Source organism: Prenolepis imparis, unplaced genomic scaffold, assembly GCF_030444845.1.
Source record: "Prenolepis imparis isolate NDT839.2.m4 unplaced genomic scaffold, iyPreImpa1.0 SCAF_8, whole genome shotgun sequence".
Lineage (NCBI taxonomy): Eukaryota > Metazoa > Arthropoda > Insecta > Hymenoptera > Formicidae > Prenolepis > Prenolepis imparis.
The window spans coordinates 8,323,853-8,342,261 of record NW_028141166.1 but is presented as its reverse complement, the minus strand read 5'-3'; the positions used below and the strand labels follow the sequence as shown (position 1 = coordinate 8,342,261).

At 32.3% G+C, this 18,409-nt stretch overlaps 2 protein-coding genes across 9 annotated transcripts in view; one reads left to right on the top strand and one right to left on the bottom strand.

Moving 5' to 3' along the window:
* Positions 1 to 92: 92 nt before the first annotated feature.
* Positions 93 to 8,777, top strand: LOC145939826 (uncharacterized). Its single transcript, XM_083044451.1, has 14 exons — positions 93 to 787; positions 2,147 to 2,218; positions 2,303 to 2,446; positions 2,568 to 2,705; positions 2,781 to 2,921; positions 3,011 to 3,298; positions 3,416 to 3,559; positions 3,647 to 3,885; positions 4,028 to 4,174; positions 4,280 to 4,594; positions 4,847 to 5,128; positions 5,243 to 5,518; positions 5,611 to 5,895; positions 6,109 to 8,777. The coding sequence occupies exons 1-14, from the start codon at positions 558 to 560 to the stop codon at positions 6,231 to 6,233; spliced, it is 2,826 nt and encodes a 941-aa protein (XP_082900577.1). The 5' UTR covers positions 93 to 557; the 3' UTR covers positions 6,234 to 8,777.
* Positions 8,778 to 9,553: 776 nt separating this feature from the next.
* The window catches only part of LOC145939827 (trehalase), a 50,894-nt gene continuing 42,038 nt past the window's right edge, over positions 9,554 to 18,409 (bottom strand). For 7 of the 8 annotated variants that reach the window (XM_083044452.1, XM_083044456.1, XM_083044455.1 and 4 more), the window contains one exon: positions 9,554 to 13,491. In XM_083044452.1, coding sequence (XP_082900578.1) covers positions 13,350 to 13,491 — 142 coding nt within the window. In that variant the 3' untranslated portion in view covers positions 9,554 to 13,349. Of the gene's footprint in view, positions 13,492 to 15,943; positions 18,223 to 18,409 lie in introns of those variants that run through there. The other variant, XM_083044458.1, reaches the window with a different exon arrangement.

The following is an 18,409-nucleotide window of genomic DNA, read 5'->3' as shown; positions in this document are numbered from 1 at the left end:
CCACAAATTCCTCGTTCCTCGCGCCGCGCGACCGCGTGACGCTGCGCCACTTGAAGGTTAAAAGTCGAGCGCGCCGCGCACATCGACACGCGCTCTAATATTATATATTCTATGATTGCACCTGAAATTGGCAACACTGCTCGTCATCGTCATAAACCATGTTTTGGTGACTCGCCAGATGACGCCGCCTACGTCGCGTAGACACGGGAGCCGCGATCGGGTCTCTGGTCCATCTCTGGGTCGTCCGTAGGCGTCATCATGATGGTGCGTGGGCCGTTGCGTTTTTGAGGGAAGAGGCGAGAGTTTGTTTTGACTCGATAGAGCGCGATCGAACGTACGTGTACGCGAGGGTGAGAGGGGGACACGTCGTCTTCTCGTTCGCTATGGCATCGCGCTCGTCCAGGAACGTCGTCGTCTCGGGAATCCGCGACGATGGGCAACGGTGAGCGTCTCGAGGTGACCGATTAAATCTCAGTTGGACTCTCTCTCTCTCTCTCTCTCTCTCTCTCTCTCTCTCTCTCTGTCTTTGTCTGGTGCGTGTGTTCCGTGTACGCGCGATGTCGCGGTGTTCGATGATGCCGAGGCGTCGTCTCCTGGAACGAAGGCTCCTGCTGGCTGTCTGCTTCCTCGGGCTGATCGCTCTGACGACGAGCACCGATTCGACGAGATTTTATGACAAAACGGACAGCTGCCCGGTCGAGTGCGCCTGCCTCGGGAATTTAGTCGCCTGCAGCGAGCTGCAACTGATCGAGGCACCTAGTGGACTGCCACCCTGGACGGAGATCCTGTGAGTAAATCCTGGCGTTGATGTTAGAGAAAGGGGAAGAAGCAATGTTTCTCAATGTTTGTTGCAAATTGTCATAAATAACATCACTTTTCCTATAAGATCACCTGTGCGCAAAATGCTATCCAGAAGGGGTGTATTTTGGAGTTGCGGAATGTATTTTATTCATCGTCAGAGAGAATGAACGATAGAGTTTATTTATTTATTTATTTATTTATTTATTAAGAGAATAATCTCTCTTGCCAATCATGGGGGATAGTATAGTGGAGCTGGACTGTATACTTTCTGTATAACCTGAGCTAACATAGATAAGATATTAAAGGAATTTGCAATAGAAGTGACACGTGATATACACATATACATTTTGTGTGATCAGCTATCTAAAGACTTTTTATAATTTATTTTCATAATGTTTTTAAAATGGTTATTGATATAGAGATGATATATGTTGAATAATATCAATTATAAAGAAATTTATTTTAACAATAATAATTAAGTAATATCCTAAATTGACATGTAAATGACTTTTAATGTAGTTTAAAAAAGAATGACATTAACTATCAATTAGAGAGAGAAATAAAAAATTAAAGATACTTTTTTTTTTACAATAATTTATAATAATTAAAATTTCTTTTATAAAATTGCAAATTGGTACATTTAATATACACAAATTGACAAATTATTTGTTTGTGTAAAATATAAATCAGTAAACAGCGGATATACAGCAATTTATTATTTATTGGATGATAACTGTTATTACTTTATATTATTTGGAAGTTAAATCAGGGAGGGCTAATATTGCTTGTTATGGCTGCATGTGGGTTGCTTGTCCCTTCATTGCACCAAATAGTCAGATTGATAAAACTGACTCTACAAATACATGGCCAGGTCTATATTGCCTGCCATGTAAGGTGCTATATGTAATGATGGCTGATCATTGTAAAGTCCCCCAATGCTCAGAATCAAGGATAGCAAGATCTAAGTAAGGAAGATTCATGTCTATACTATTTAAGGTATTAAGGTATAGTTACAGTCCAAGAATGCTGTTTTATACAACAATGTGTATCTAAATAAAAAAAAAAGACAGAATTATTCTCTTTATAAGCTTTATAAAACTTTCTTACGTTGTATATTTATATTTGTATCGCATTATATTTATATTTAAACATATTAAATTTATTAGTCTCTCTATGCTAATGTATGCAAATTTATATTATATCTGATATAAAAAAGTTGAAGATATAATTTTGTTTGCACTGACATATAAATACATTATGTAAGAATAATAAAGGAAGATTAAAATTAGTTTTGAATATTATGTGATTATTAATAAATATAATTTTAATTTTTTATTTTTTTCAGAGAATTAAAGGACAACAATATTGTTAATTTGGAATTCGACTCATTACTTCACTTAAAAAAACTCAAAAAATTGTAAGCATGTAACATATATATTTTTCGATAGATTTTTAATAAATAAATATATATTTATTTATTTATGATTTTCTATAATTTCAGAGATGTAAGTGCTAATAAACTCGGAGATAACTTTACTATCGCCTTGTCTGACGTTGCACAATTACGCGAACTTAAAGTGAATAAAAATCACTTAACACAAGTGCCAGATCTTGTATTTGTTAAGAATATTACTCATCTTACGCTGTAAGTATTTAGCATATGTAAACTGAGAATTTTTTAAATACAATCTAGTATAAAGAATATCTTATTAATGATATTTATATAATGGTTTGATAATTATCAATATTATAATTGTTTTTTATAGATCTCATAACTTAATTACTAGTATAAACGGGACTGCATTGCTCAGTTTGCAACAGCTTCAATATCTGGATCTCAGTGGGAATAAAATAAGTGTTCTTGAAAAGGGTTCTTTCCTTGCTTCTAATCGACTTGTACATTTGTATGTATTTTAATCACATTTTATAAGTCTATATATTATATTAATATATTATCTAATGTCTCTATACATTTGTAGGAATCTGAATGCAAACCATATAGGAATAATTGAAAATGGAAGTTTGAATAATCTAACTTCACTGGAAGAGCTTCGTTTAAATAAAAACAATTTAACACAGTTGAAAGATCTTTTCACAAATTTGGGAAAATTGCGAAAACTGTAAGTATTTGTTCATAATATATGTTTATAATATTTATAATCTATATAAAATATTATCTACAAGAAATTTATTTATTAATACGTTACAGGGAGGTGAACAAAAATAATTTGCAACAAATTCATGGATTAAGTTTGAAAAATTTAAAGAGTCTGGAGGAATTGCATTTAAAAAGAAATAGAATTGACAAGTTGGATGATGGAGCTTTCTGGCCACTTAAAAATTTGATACTATTACATCTTGACTTTAATATGCTGACCACTGTGAGGAAGGGTGCCTTATTCGGTTTGGAACATTTACAAAAGCTTACTTTGTCGCACAATCAGATTTCAACGATTGAACCTCAAGCATGGGATATATGCAGAGAAATATTGGAGATGTAAGTAACACTTTTATAATACATGGCATATAGTTAATTTATCCTAATTGATCTCCTAATTGTAAACACAAAAGATTCATACATAAATTATTAATTTTATCCTTTTACATTTTCTAGAGACTTGTCACATAACGAGTTGACCTCTATAGACCGAGGTTCTTTTGAATATCTTACAAAACTGGAAAGGCTTAAACTGGATCATAATCAGATAGCATACATTTCAGATGGAGCATTTAATTCTACGACCAATCTTCGCATTCTGTATGTATAATATACTTTTTATATATATCTTATATATTTTTACTATACTTGTGATTACTATATTATAATCGTTGTTCTGTTTTAAAGGGAACTTAATTCGAATAAGATATCCTATATGGTAGAGGACATCGGTAATGCATTCTCTCCGCTTGGTCAGTTATGGAAACTGGGCCTGGCGCACAACAGAATAAAATCCATACATAGAGACGCTTTCACTGGTCTAAGTCGCATCAATGAGCTTGATTTAATCGGAAACAATGTTACGTCCATTCAGGAAAATGCCTTTTTTCCAATGTCTAGTCTGAGCAAACTTAAGATGAACACCCGTAAGTTAAAAATAAAATTTTATTTTATATATAAATTAAATGTATAGATACCCTTGGATATCTCTCTCTAATTATATATGTATCTTTAATTATATTTTTGTTATTTTTTTAATTAATCGCGTTTTTTTTTATTTACCTATAGAAGTCTTAGTTTGCGATTGTGGACTTCAATGGCTAAGCATGTGGTTGCAAGAACATCATTACAGCGAAGCTGAATTGTCCTGCGGTTATCCACATTGGTTGCAGGGCATGTCGTTAACTCAGTTACATCATGCAAATTTTACTTGTGGTCAGTATTATTGTAGTAAATCATATATATTTTCTATCTTTTTTTGCTGTCTTTTATAATTTTATCTTTTTATTAAAATTTTTTCTTTATTGTATTCTTTTATAGATGAATATCCAAAACCACGAATCATTCAAGAACCCATGAGTCAAATGAGCATCAAAGGGGACAACGTGACATTGATTTGTCGTGCAAGCAGCACCGCTGACGCGCCACTTAATTTCACCTGGAAACATAATAATGTGGAGTTAAACGGGATGAATCTGCAGACCAACATCGGTTCCTCCGAGAGCGGAGCAACCGAGGCAACGTCTATGTTACACCTTACTAATGTCACTCACGCTAATGCGGGGAAATATCAGTGCTTGGTGACAAACAATTATGGAACTACGTATTCTGCCAAAGCCATACTGAATGTATTGGGTAAGCTATACATGTTCATTATCGTTTATTATGTTGATAAGATGTTAATCAACATTTTTGAGAGAGAGGAAAGATTATAAATAAAATAATTTCAGTAATGAATAATTCTCCTTTAAATTTTTCTCGCTGATTATAAATTCTAAATTAATTTGAAATAAAAGCGATTGTGACTTTTTAAAATTAAAATTCCACACTCTTATATTATTATATAATGGGTCAAGTAACATTCTTTGCGCATTTTTCTTTCTATAGTTTATCCGTCCTTCTCCAAAATTCCGCATGACATACGAGTAAATGCCGGAAGCACCGCCCGTCTGGAATGTTCCGCCGAGGGACAACCGGCCCCGCAGATAGCCTGGCAGAAAGACGGTGGAAATGAGTTCCCAGCTGCGAGGGAGAGACGTATGCACATGATGCCGACAGACGACGTACTATTTATAATAAATGTCAAAATGGCCGACAACGGAGTTTATTCGTGTACCGCGCAAAATTTAGCTGGCGTTATTGTTGCAAACGCTACCCTCACTATATTAGGTAAAGAATTATTTCCCTCTGTAACATATCAAAGATCTGGAATATATATATATATAGAGTTCTCATACATTAGTTATTTTATATGTATATACTTATAATGCTTTTCCTTTGCAGAAGCACCGTCCTTTGTAAAGCCGATGGAGAACAAAGAAATCATGGTAGGGCGCTCGATCGTGCTCGAATGCATGGCTGGCGGTTCACCACGTCCGAAATTATCGTGGCGAAAGAACGGCAGTCCATTACAGGCAACGGAACGTCACTTCTTCACCGCCGAAGATCAGTTATTGATCATCGTTAACACGATCACCAGCGACGCTGGTAATTACGAGTGCGAGATGAGTAATTCATTGGGTAACGTCATCGGTGCGTCGTACCTCACGGTCAATCCAGGTAATTAGAACAGTTATAATATGCTCGAAGAACTTTGACGAAGGAATTTTGCTTGGCTGAGTCTTATATCAATATCTCTGTCACATCTACAGCTCCGACTTCTGTGCTGAACAACACCGAAATACTAGGCTTGATAATAATAACCATTGTGTGCTGTGCCGTTGCTACTTCTGTGATTTGGGTGCTCGTCATTTACAAAACCAGACGCCGCTTAAATCTCGCACAGGACATCGCTGCCCCGCCGACGACTGTCGTACTAACTGTACCGGAAGCACAAACGCAATTGTATCTGGATACGAGCTCGCAGCACAGCAAAGACAGTGGAACTGGAGACAGCACTAATCCCAGCAACGATCAGCTACAATTGTGCTTACCCGGTAAGTAATAAAAAAATTTCCAAAAAGAACTTAGCACATTCCGTACATTAAGAAAATATTAATAACATATTAAAGAATTATTTATATTATATCTATGTATATATAATATAATTCATTATATAATTTATATATTTTATATATATATTATGTGTGTTAATATTTTATTAATTATTCTATTATTGATGAATAACATGATATTTTCATAATTATCAGAAGGGGTCGTGTCTAATTCTGCTAATAACGAAGAAGAAATGGGAACCATAAACGTCGATGATCCTCTTTTGCGTTACACGAATCACGAACGGCATGCGAGCGAGAACGCCGATAGTGCGGTTTAAAGCTGGAATATGAGAAAGGCTAACGCATGTAACAATTTTGCAAGCGGTATAGTGTGAAAAATCTTTTGCGAAGAGCTGCTGAGAGTATTCGTGTGTGAACGCGGCTAGTTTTTTAAACCGGGATATAAATAATATATTCCGCTGCAAGTCGTGTAAATTAATGAATTGTAGTATTATGAGGGGGCAAGGACTCTCCACTGGTCCTCCACTGCCTAAGAATGACCTATGGTGAACGTTGATCCGACAGTCCAATGCACAATCGAGTATTCGATACTACTGAGTTAGTAATGGATCAGCGAATCACGGCACAAGTACAACCGAAACGATAGCGAAACACTTATATATGTCATCGTAATCGTATTTATTACTAACGCGACTCTCGTTAAGCTGACATAGCAAATTTTAGGCGATACGAATTGTAAATAGTTAGGCTAACTAAGTCCTACTGTAACTAGTATTATTATAGTGCGTGTCACACACGTCGGGCCTTTTTAGGAAACGTTTATACAGTTTTCGGACATTCGGCGCGACATTCGAATCAAAATGTAATCTGTCATAGATTTCATTATATCTTTAATTTTTTTGTTATATGTTTCGCGATATTTGATAATAATTATGAGAAATTCGTATAATAATTTATAAACATTATCTTGTTTGAAAACTCTGGAAATTGAACAATTTTCTTGGAATTTGAACAATTTTCAATCAAAGTTCAGTCAATGTTATGAGCATTTATGCTAATCAATAATGTTTACGAGAAGCATGTCCGAAAAAAATTACTTATAAAAATTATCTTTGTTAAATATTAACAAATATTTAATTCAACAATCGTTCTTTTTTAAACACAATTATTGTGACGCGCGCGATGTTTATAAACTAGAAAGTTTATAAAACTATTAAAGCCACACACATATATATATATATCTATATATATTTTAGACCAGTCTTTGTGATAAATATTTATTCTAGAATTATCACGCGTAAAATTAGGCGGCTACCTATGAATATTCGAAAAAAAATGTTTTACTTTGGAAACGCGATTGCCAACAGGTGAATGTATATCTGCGCATCAAAACGTTGATTTTAGGTATCTTCTTTTATTTCTTATTCGTAGTCGAACGCGATGTCAAGCCTATATTCTGGATTAATCTAATTTGTTTATTGATCAAAATGTTGCTCACTACTAATAGTTATATTGTGTTTTAGGTATAGATTATTAGTTTTCACAGGCCTTTTCGTTATTATACAATATCTAGTAAATTAAAACGCATACGACGTGAGACTTTATAAATAATCTCTTCCATGTTTTATTATATTATTATATGTAATTGTTTTTGTGAGTAGAATCTTTTATTGGGATATCGCGCGATCCTACAATATGATATTACGAAAGATGTAAGAATTTATTTCTGTTTTTCCTTGCGTCTTCATGTTTGCATACATTTTACTGAAGTTTGTATAATCGAGAAATTTTAGAAATTAAGGTTTCTAGTTTTTTATGATGAATGTGTGTGTATAACTTTTTTATTTGCAAAAACAATTTACTTTGTAACTGAATAGTTTTTCTTTAACAGAAATTGTTTTTAAAAATTAATATCGCATAAACATACATTCATTATTTTACTTCATTATTCGATTATTTGGAATAGAATATATATCTGGATATCCATGTGTCTCGTTAGAAGATAAAAAATTATGAAATAACATTTATATTTAGATAATATGCATTAATAGCTTTCTTGTAGTATATTCGCGATAATTTTTACTTATATAAACTTTCTATAAAACATTGCCTTGAGTTTATAAAGAATATTAAGGATACTCTTCTAGAAAAAAAAAAAGAAAAGAAAAGAAACGAAGAGTAATAAGAGATACTTTTTATCTAAATAGAAAAGTTCGAACAATAATGCGCAAGTGATTATTACGAAAGTAAAAATTTAAATGAAAGTCTTTACTGCGGGTATTATAAACATTTGCGATATATATATAATCTATATATATTTTTCTATATACGACTTATATTGCAAAAATTTTAAAATTGCATAAAATTCACACAAGATGCAGAGCCAGTACTATTATTAATATTTAATTAACCGCATTTTCTTCCACGAGCTATTACTACTCTGACTTACACAAGTGTCTAATGTGCGCAAAGTATATGATATGCTCATTATAAGTAAATTTCAAGTATTGTATAAAGTAAAAATAGTCCGCTATATAATATTCCACTTATTTGTGTAACTTGTATGTATTTGTAATGTATATGTTTAAACGATGTGAGAACAGTTACATGGATGGAACCGAGAAAAGAAACGAGAATATGTGTTTCATTAATATAATCCGTACAGAAGTTTTTTTCTCCTTGCTATTAGTAACGAGTATTAAATTATAGTATAGTCAACAAATAGATGCTCTATTGCGACATGTTTTTTTTTTTGGCTTGCGCCCGTGTGATACACCAAATAAGGCATCTGTTTCTCATTCAGTATTTTTCCTTGTTATATAGTATTGTGTACAAATACAAATAATCTCATCTACAATGTATTTCGTGCGTTATTTATTTTCCAGCTATACTAAAAGTAATAATGTAATTACTTACCTTACGTTAACTTATCTTCAAGTGGATAGAACAGAAAGAGTAATGCAAAATTACTTTTATAATCGAAATGTAATTTTCTCTAATTTTCACTAAAAAAACTAGCATTAGTAAAATCGTCGAACGAATATATAATAATACATAAATATATATATGAACGAGTATGTGTGTGTATAAATTTTTCTTCTATCAGGATAAGAGAATTGCAGGCAAAATAATAGTTGTATAGAATACTAAATTTTTTTTCAACTATTATCAGTCAGTTTTTAAATACAACTGGAGCATGGTCGAAATAACGTGGAGATAAAGAAGAAAAACTGAATGCATCATAAAACAGCAAAAAACGTACCTACTTATTTCTAAGTATCACAATTATTCAAGTGTACATACAATACAGATATCTTTACATCTTGCATTGAAATTTCTGCATTTGTTTCGAAATTTGTTGATCGCTTATGTTATTCATCACGCGGCTGAAATTCGCATTCTCTTCATATAACGCATATAAATATATAATTAAAATCTTGATTAAAATAAGCAAAATCTTACACTTTTATAAAATATAAATGAAATATTGCTTGATAGTAAAAGGACCTAGGAAGAAGAGGAAATTTTTCTCTCTAATATACATATCAAAATATTAGAGAAAAATTATCTAACAATAAGCTAATCATAGTCTCTTCTTACATTATGGATGCAAAAAGTCAACACAATGCCTATAATAATTATTTCAAAAATTAATATTTATTACAACGCAAATCTGTGAAAATACTCATATGGTGTATTTATATTTTCCATAAACATTTATGACACATGCTTTCAGCAGAAAACGCTTAATTTATTCGCTATCGTACGTTCTCTGCTAATACTGCTCTCGTCAGTGAATAAGATTATCCAGTAACTAAAATCACTCGCGTCTTTGTGTGTAATCGTGAATCGCGTTTAAATAAGGATAAATCTATCTGTGAAAGACTCACGATTTTTTTTTCATCACGATTAGAAGAGAATCCAACTCGTTTTAATTGCATTTTCTTCGACCGTGATGCGAATTTCGCCGCACATTACCTACGCACATTAAAATATAGGAACGCTTCCTTTGAAGTAGCGTATCTCTAATACAAGATATATCATTCATCTGCGATTTGATCTTCATTACACAAATATCGATTGAACACCGCGTCACAAATTACCGCCGTACAAAATTTAACAAATTAATTTCTTCACATATGTATATTTATATCTAATTGATATTTGTGTAAAACTTTATTATATATATACAACCGCATTCCTTTCTCTCTGTCGTTGCAGCTTTCATGCATAAAGGGTTGTAAAAAGGAGAAGGAAGTTCACAAGTTTTTTTTCAAGTATTATCGAGTTTTTTAAATTTTTTAACTTTGTCGAAGTCGATAAGCGAAATTCTGAAATCGCTCTCTTCGCATATAAATTTGGTAAAATAAATTTATCGCAATCATAAATTAGCAAATTAGAACACGCATTCCATTGCTGTAAATGAAATCATTTTTAACGATATAAATGTATATTGCATTATGATAAAATATTTAGACAATTATAATTCGTGATGATTATTCTTATATTATTATTTTTTTAAACATTTGTTAGAATGATTTACAAATGCATACGAATAGATTAAAATCAAGATGAAATAAAATGATTAAATATAAAAAATTGCACAATGTATACATCAAGAGTTCTAATTTTAACATCCGAAAAGAAAGATATAGAAACTATTTACACTTAGGACACTTGTGATAAAAAAGAATACATGCTAATATTCCATGATGTACTCTTGAACTACCTTCATTTTTCTTTCATTGTCATCATTATATTTAAACGAAGATTCACTCGAAATATTCTATAATATTATCAAGTGTATGTGTGTGTGTGTGTGTGTGTGTTTATGTGTGTATATATTACTAAAATAATATTGAATTAAAACCTAAATTACAGTTGTACATGATTTAAAATATTTTCAGCCGATTAATTATTGCGTAACGTCGTTCATCTTAGATTCGCATGTTTATCGCATTTCTTGGCAGTATGATCCACTTGATATACGCTGCAATAGTCTAAAAATAAGCAAATGACAACAAAAGTCAAGGATCATAGCAAGCATGACACCAGACACCCTATTCATGATAAAATCAGCGAATCTCTCAAAAGATCGTCGGTCTCTATTAACAGTTATTATAAGTCGACTGTATCTTCGTTTAATTGTCCGTTTTACTTGTTCTAGGCATTCGATTAAACGCGTCGTGTACGGCAATTTAATTTCATGAATCTAACAGATTCTATCTAAATATAAGTAATATAAGTAAATATATATATATATATATATATATATATATATATATATATATAAGAAATAGAGGAGAGCAAGAGTTAATATATTGAATTTTTCATACAATTTATGACCTTAATCAGATATCTTTCCTCTTCCCTCTTTCTATGTATATCATTCTGTGTGTATATATATATATATATTATACAGAAAATTATTTACAATTTAACTTGGGTCGTAATCTGTGGAACATATGTAATTAAGAGAGAGGTTCCGTACAATTCACGTGTTAGAGATTTTCTCGGATATGTCGCAAATAAACACCAGGTACTCTCGGTATCATACACACTGGCCAGAAATCAGATTTTTGTATCTATCATTTAAAACGCTCATCTACATTTGATTGATATCTGTCAATATTACTCCGAGAAACGCCCTATCGCGAAAAATTACGACAATATCGTTTGGAGTCGTCGCGTGCGCTTAAAATACGTAATAATGAGAGAGCAAAATAACAAATTGCAGTTGCAATTAAATATACGCTCTAGAAAGTAGTTCTATCGGCAGCTCTAACAAGATAATTCTACGAGGTCTTATTACTCTTTACGCTAAAGAAATATAAATACCATGAAATCGTACTCGCTTTAGAGAATAAAACTAATTGAGCACGTGAAAGCTCTTTCGAATAGATTGGCAAAGGAACTTTCAACCTCCCTACAACATCATAAAATTTAACGCGAAGCGCTAATTAAAAAAAAGAAGTAATAATAAATAAATTGTCGTACACGACGTATCGATTTTCAGCGAACAATCGCCCACGGATCGATCGTTAATGTAACGCGGGATAAACATGCTCACTCGTTTATAAAAATATCAGCAAAAATACAATGATCTCATTAATAATTTATCTCATCAGTAGTTTATCGTCAATTATTCACTATCTAGGTTTTATCTAAATTATGTCTACATATAATATATATATATATACACATATTGTAAGTGTATAAATACATAAATAAATAATTTATTTATATTATTTATATTAATATAAATAATAAATAAATAAAATTATTTATTTATTTATAATATTTACACTCTTATAATTTCACAATATCTTGCCTGCACGTGGCACATCTTTCTATAAATCATATACGCATTTTGTCATTCTTGCATTCACGCACACGTTTTAATCGTTCGCAAATAGCAAAATCTCTTTACCGCTACTTTTTATCAATCGCTTCATTATAAAATCACTTCTCGCGAGTCATTATAACATTCATAAAAACGCGCTCACTTTCTCACGTCGCGAAGAAAAGTCGCTGGATATATATGTAACGTTGTGTAGAATTAATTAATTTTCGTACGTACGATTGGATGGCACCGTAGAATTTTTTAGCTCAACGCTTTTTAATGGTCATTATAGTGTTTTGATTTCGCACTTCGTAAGGAGATTATCTTCAAGATAATCTTAAAATTAGCCCAATGAAGAGCGTATCAAAGATAAGATAAATGTTGAAGCAGTGATAAGCGTATTTATAAGAATTTAATTCTTCCTTTCTGACGCTTAAATCCTGCTTAGAAGGACGCTGTAAAGATCCTGCGCAAATGTACCTTCTTTTGTCGAAAAGAAGTCAATAAATAATTCCATTATTTTTTTTCTGTCTAATATTTTGCTAAACTAAAACTAAATCCTGCTATCGCTGGAGAGGAGTCTTATGCACACGCACCTGCACCTGCACACATACATATATTTCTCTCTCCCTTTAATTTTGACATTAAATGTACTATACCTGCTTTTTCCTTATCTTGCTCTCTCTCTTCAAATTTTTAGCGAACACTCAGACGGAAGCTTTCGATCGGAATCAAGTGCGATTCTCAAACTTTGGTTTTACGCTTCCGGGATCCGTCATCTTGTCGTTGTTCGATTTCATAGACCGGAAGATCGTCATCGAAGCGATGATTCTGTCTTCGAACACCTGGGTTTCTTCATCAGTAGAGAGGTAGATCTTCCATATCTCGATTGATACCAGTCAGTCTCGCTCTTTTCGCAGGATACCTGCGAGTACATGTATTCGTACTCTGTACTCCTGACTTCATCCTGGCCTGGCGTTTTTTTCTTCTCTACCTTGCTCCTTCCGCTTCCTTGTTATATATTTGTGCGCGTACTTTCTTTCACTAGTCATGTAATAAATCGACATTCGGTCTAGACGACGAGCGGTCATCAATCGTTGTTCATGTCCTTCAACTCGGTATACGCGATCCGCTTCCGGTAGAGATTGCTACCGCTCGACAACCCCTGTCTCTTGTTCGGGATCGTCGATGGACCGGGTGCATAATACTGCCGTCTCTTGTACATAACCATCCTGTGAAAAAAAAATGAATTAAGCAACATTCTAAATTTTTTTAATTACATTTAATTTTTAATTTCTAAAAATTTGATGAAATTTTGATTGGTAAATCTTTAAGTCCCCTCACTCGATAGACCCAAGAACTAACTATCTAAGGAATGAAGAGAATTGCAAGCAGTTTACCAAATAGTACACTTTCGAATGATAAATTACTTTAATAATAAAATCGAACTTTTTGATCTTTAATTAAAAACACATCTTTAATTAATATCGTTCCATCTACTTGCGCTGTTTCGATAATTCTGCAATTATTATAGAAGTTTAATTATCGGTAATATCAAGATTTCTGTGTCGAAGTATTAAGTCAATTAATTTGCTGCTAAAGACACAGAGTTTATTATCAGAGTTTATCCAAAAATTCGGATTATTATCACGATTATCAATATGTGCATTACGATACGATGCAAGTGACAATGTGTCATCACATTATCTTGCATTCAAGACATAAATATCACGTTGAGTATGTATTTAAACTTCTTAGCATAAATTTCTTTCTCAATAAAAAATATGCATATCTGCACACACATAAAAAAAAGAATTTATTTCAAAAGACCAACATTTTTATTCGTATTTCAAATGACTTTAACTGCGTCGTAAAATTTGTCAGACATATCAGTGTTCACACATTTTTTGCCTGTATTTTATTTAGGTGTTCAAGACATTTATTGCAATCGGAAAAATTTACAATTTTTTCTCTCCTCTCTTCTCTTTCTCATTTGTTGAATCGCGTGTATTTTTTTTCGCTCAAAAAATACTTCTTTTCACCAATGCATTTTTATAATTCTGTTTATTTGATCAATAATCAATTATATATTATTTTTATCAATTATATATAAATATCTTTCATACGAAATTATACCGCGTTATATCGATGCGATCACAGACCGGTCCTTGAGCGCGATCTAATGTCGGCAGGAATTTGCGCAAAAAGCTTGAATAGCAAATGCAGTCACGCCTACATCACGTGTATATTCATTGGCGGCCATTCGTTTCCTCCTCTTTCTCTCAGTACCACCATGTGTGCTGGTAATTGTATCGGTACCTTCATACGAGAGTACTGATGGATGCAAGAGCTAGTAGCTTCATCATACTTATCGCGATAACGTCGTAATATAGTGCGACTGTGCATCGTGTAATAGTGGTACCCAAAACATGCGTTATTGCAAGCAAAAGAGTGCATTTTGTGAGTGCATTCAAAATTATATAAAAAAATTAATCCGAGAAATACATTTAATTCGATCAAAGATCTATCTGAATACTTGCATTAAATTGTTCAAACGTTTTTCTCTTATCTGCAAATATTATATGCATTTACATAAGTAATAAAAAATTCGATAGCGTTCAAAAATTCTTGTGTGGTTTATTGCATTGTGAAATATTTAAATCTTAAAATTTCTAGGTGAAAAATTTTTTTTTAATTTGACACAAAAAACTTTACCTAAACTTTCATACTTTTAAAGAAGCTCCTTTTCTCGGATTAAACTTTCGCTTTTAAAGAGAAAGGCTTCAGGTAAAAGGCTGCAGATATCCTTTTTTGAATCACTAGTACGCATCTTTTGGGTCATCCTGTATAATCTCATCACGGACTTGACTACTATCTGCGTAATTACTATTGACGGTAGACTAGGCACCCATCGAAGACGGCTCGCTGTGCGTGAAAAGTTCCACTTGCGTAGCGCAATGGAATGATAATTATCGCAGTCACAAAGGCTTAAAATGCCATCTATTGAAAGACATATCCTTGCAAAAATTAACTTAACAATAAGTTCTTATGCAAATGTTTCAAAATGTTCCTGCTGCGCGTCTGATAACACAAATATCTTTTTAATTGTTCATTGTTACGCCTTATCCTTGAAAAGTATTTTACTGAACCTCGTCTTATTTACATTGTCGCAATTAAATATATGATACATCAGAATAAAAAAATCATGCGTTTCAAGTACTTACAAATTATAATTAATATCGCGTATCGAGTAGGGAGAATATCGATTTAACAAATTTATCTAATAAATATTTTAACGAGCATCATCTTATTTACATTATCGCAATTAAATATGATACATCGGAATAAACAAAATCATGTTTCAAGGATTTATAAATTATACTTAATTTCTAATCACACTTAATATCACGTATTGATTAGAGAGAATATCGATGTAAGAAATTTGTCTGATAAATATAATTATTTTGCAAATTGATCTTCGGCAGATTCAATTACATTAGACACGGACTTACCAAACTTAAAACAGAATGAAGGAATGTTTTTTATCCAACTTATTGTTAGTTCCGCGATAAACTATCTCTGAAATATCTTTTTTAAATATTAAAAGTATTATGGCTATGTGTATATACAAATGGCTACATGCAATGTTGATGTATCACAGGATAGTTTACGTGGAGGTACACACACATTCAATTTATTTATTTTATTAATTTATCGTACAAGGTGTGTGGACTTGTGGATGCAAGGAGCATGCGTGTAACGCACTCGCATTCGTATAAATAGATTACGAAAAGAAAATATGTAGCATACCCGTTTAATAAAAATAATTGTTTTTAAGTTATATCAAATAACTACAGCTTAAAAGTCATGCAATATCTTACATGGCAAGAGACAGACGCGATATTTTTATATATCTACGCATGCGTTATTAAATGTCATCTTGGCTGACATAACTAAAAATAGAGTGCGCAATATATGTGTCCTCTGAGATGAAAATATAGTCGACGAGTTTATTAATGTTGTGCTTAACTTTACAAATAAGTAAAATTGTACCGATATTTTAAACGTATAGAATAATTATGTATTGGTGTATTACGTCTTGTATATATTTTTCACCGAATAAAATCTGTGTCTTCTCTAAATAAATATATAATAATAAATCCTTCTTTCTTCAAAAATACATATTTGTGTGCTTTTTTATATACGCTTTATCTTTCATTAGAATCTATTCAATAGATTCGAAGAGTGTGGACATAGTAATTAGCGAGATCGTAGCTTTAATACCGCGCTAATTTTTACTACAAAGGGAATGATTGCGAATGAAGATACAAGAGAGGACTATATAAAATATATAGGCAACAATTCGCGAATTGAAAGTAAACTATCTGTCATCGTTACGAACTGTCAACTGTTGTGTTCGTTTATTATTCATTGCTACCTCGTGTTTTCCTCAATTCAACGCTCCGTCTTATCCGCCCATTCAAGTTATATTTAAGGCACCCTTTGTGAGAGCGATGACGAAGATTAAAGGAGTAATTTTAGCGACGCTCAACCTCTTCACAATATCTCACCAATGCGAATTCATAAAAATAAGATAGCTAAGCGCTGTACGCAAACTGACTAGATAAGTCCACTCTTCTTCCGAGAAGAGAAAGAGAGAAAGAGAGAGAGAGAGAGAGAGAGAGAGAGAGAGAGAGAGAGAGAGAGAGAGAAAGAGAGCGGAACCTTTCTTTGTTATTTCATTTATTTGTAAACTTCTAGTCCTGCCGAAACTCATGCTCTTAATCTTACCTTAACACTTTCTCATTGCGTCTTTTTCTTCTTCCCTTTCGAGGAACCTTTCTCCGACTGTCTCCGAAATATTTCGGAGATGTCGATATTTGCTTATTACATACATATTATATGTGCGACATAATAATTTATCTATAATTTATCTAATAATACTAATATAGTAGTTAATGGCTAATCTCAGAATAAAATAATATACGTTGATAGAGACTCTAAATTCAAGAAATCGCCTGCGGTATTTTCAAAGTTTTAGACGTCAAAAACAAAGGATAAACTCCTGCCATAGAAGGATACTAGAACGTAGTTCGACCAGCGAAGTAGTTCGTTAAATAATCACAGAATATCCCTCGTAACAACGCATGTTTGATGGAACGATTAAGTAATAGACGATTATCTAGCGATAATAAATCTTGTCTACGTTATCCGTCAGCGAGAAAGAGAAGGGCCACGATATTCTTATAAATAATATAACGACGTAATTCCATAGCTAAGAAGGCACATGTTTGCAAATGCGTTTAGGCATACTGGCGATATAATCCTACAGATAATAATCTCAGAAAAAAATCGATATCACGTATTCTGAATATGCGTATTTTTTAAAATAAAAATTATTTTAATAAAAATTTTAAATCATGTGTAAAGTGAAATAGTAAATTTTGTGTGTATATATATATATATATATAATATAAAATTTAAATAATTGGTAAGTACGATATCGATAGTATATCGCGAGTAAGCAAACAATAAAGATTCGTGTCCCTTCTGAAGTAATACTTAAATGCGGATATCGTTAAAAAAAAAATATATATATATATATATATATATATATATATATATTCTGTAGTTTATAGAATAATCTTTGGAAGCACGTGTGTGGCAAGAGAATAAATATGACGCGAAACCTCGCGTCATACTCAAAATATCTCACAATAATATTCGTAAGAAGGAGTGCCTGCACTTGCTTCTATTTGGTCCCTTTACCCGTTTTCGCGATCTTTCTTTCACCGGTTATTGAGTCTTATAAACCGAATAAAAATCAAGAAAGAGGAGCGAAATATATTATTTAGATTAACTTCTCGTTTTTTTTTTGCTACTAAAAGTATCTCTATTACCACCTATATCGATCTCTCTATTTTTTCAAACTTTATGCTAGCCGATTTAGATCACGTGTATATCTGAAACAAAAAGCAAAGAGATATTCTTTTAATATATGCTATCACACATGTACTATTAATTAATTCATTGAAAAAAACTTGCAGATATATTTGACATAACATGACCTTATAATCTTATAAAAAAAAGAAGCTATCAAGACTTCTCTATTTATTTGCAACGTGAAATAAATACTTTTCTCCTATCAAC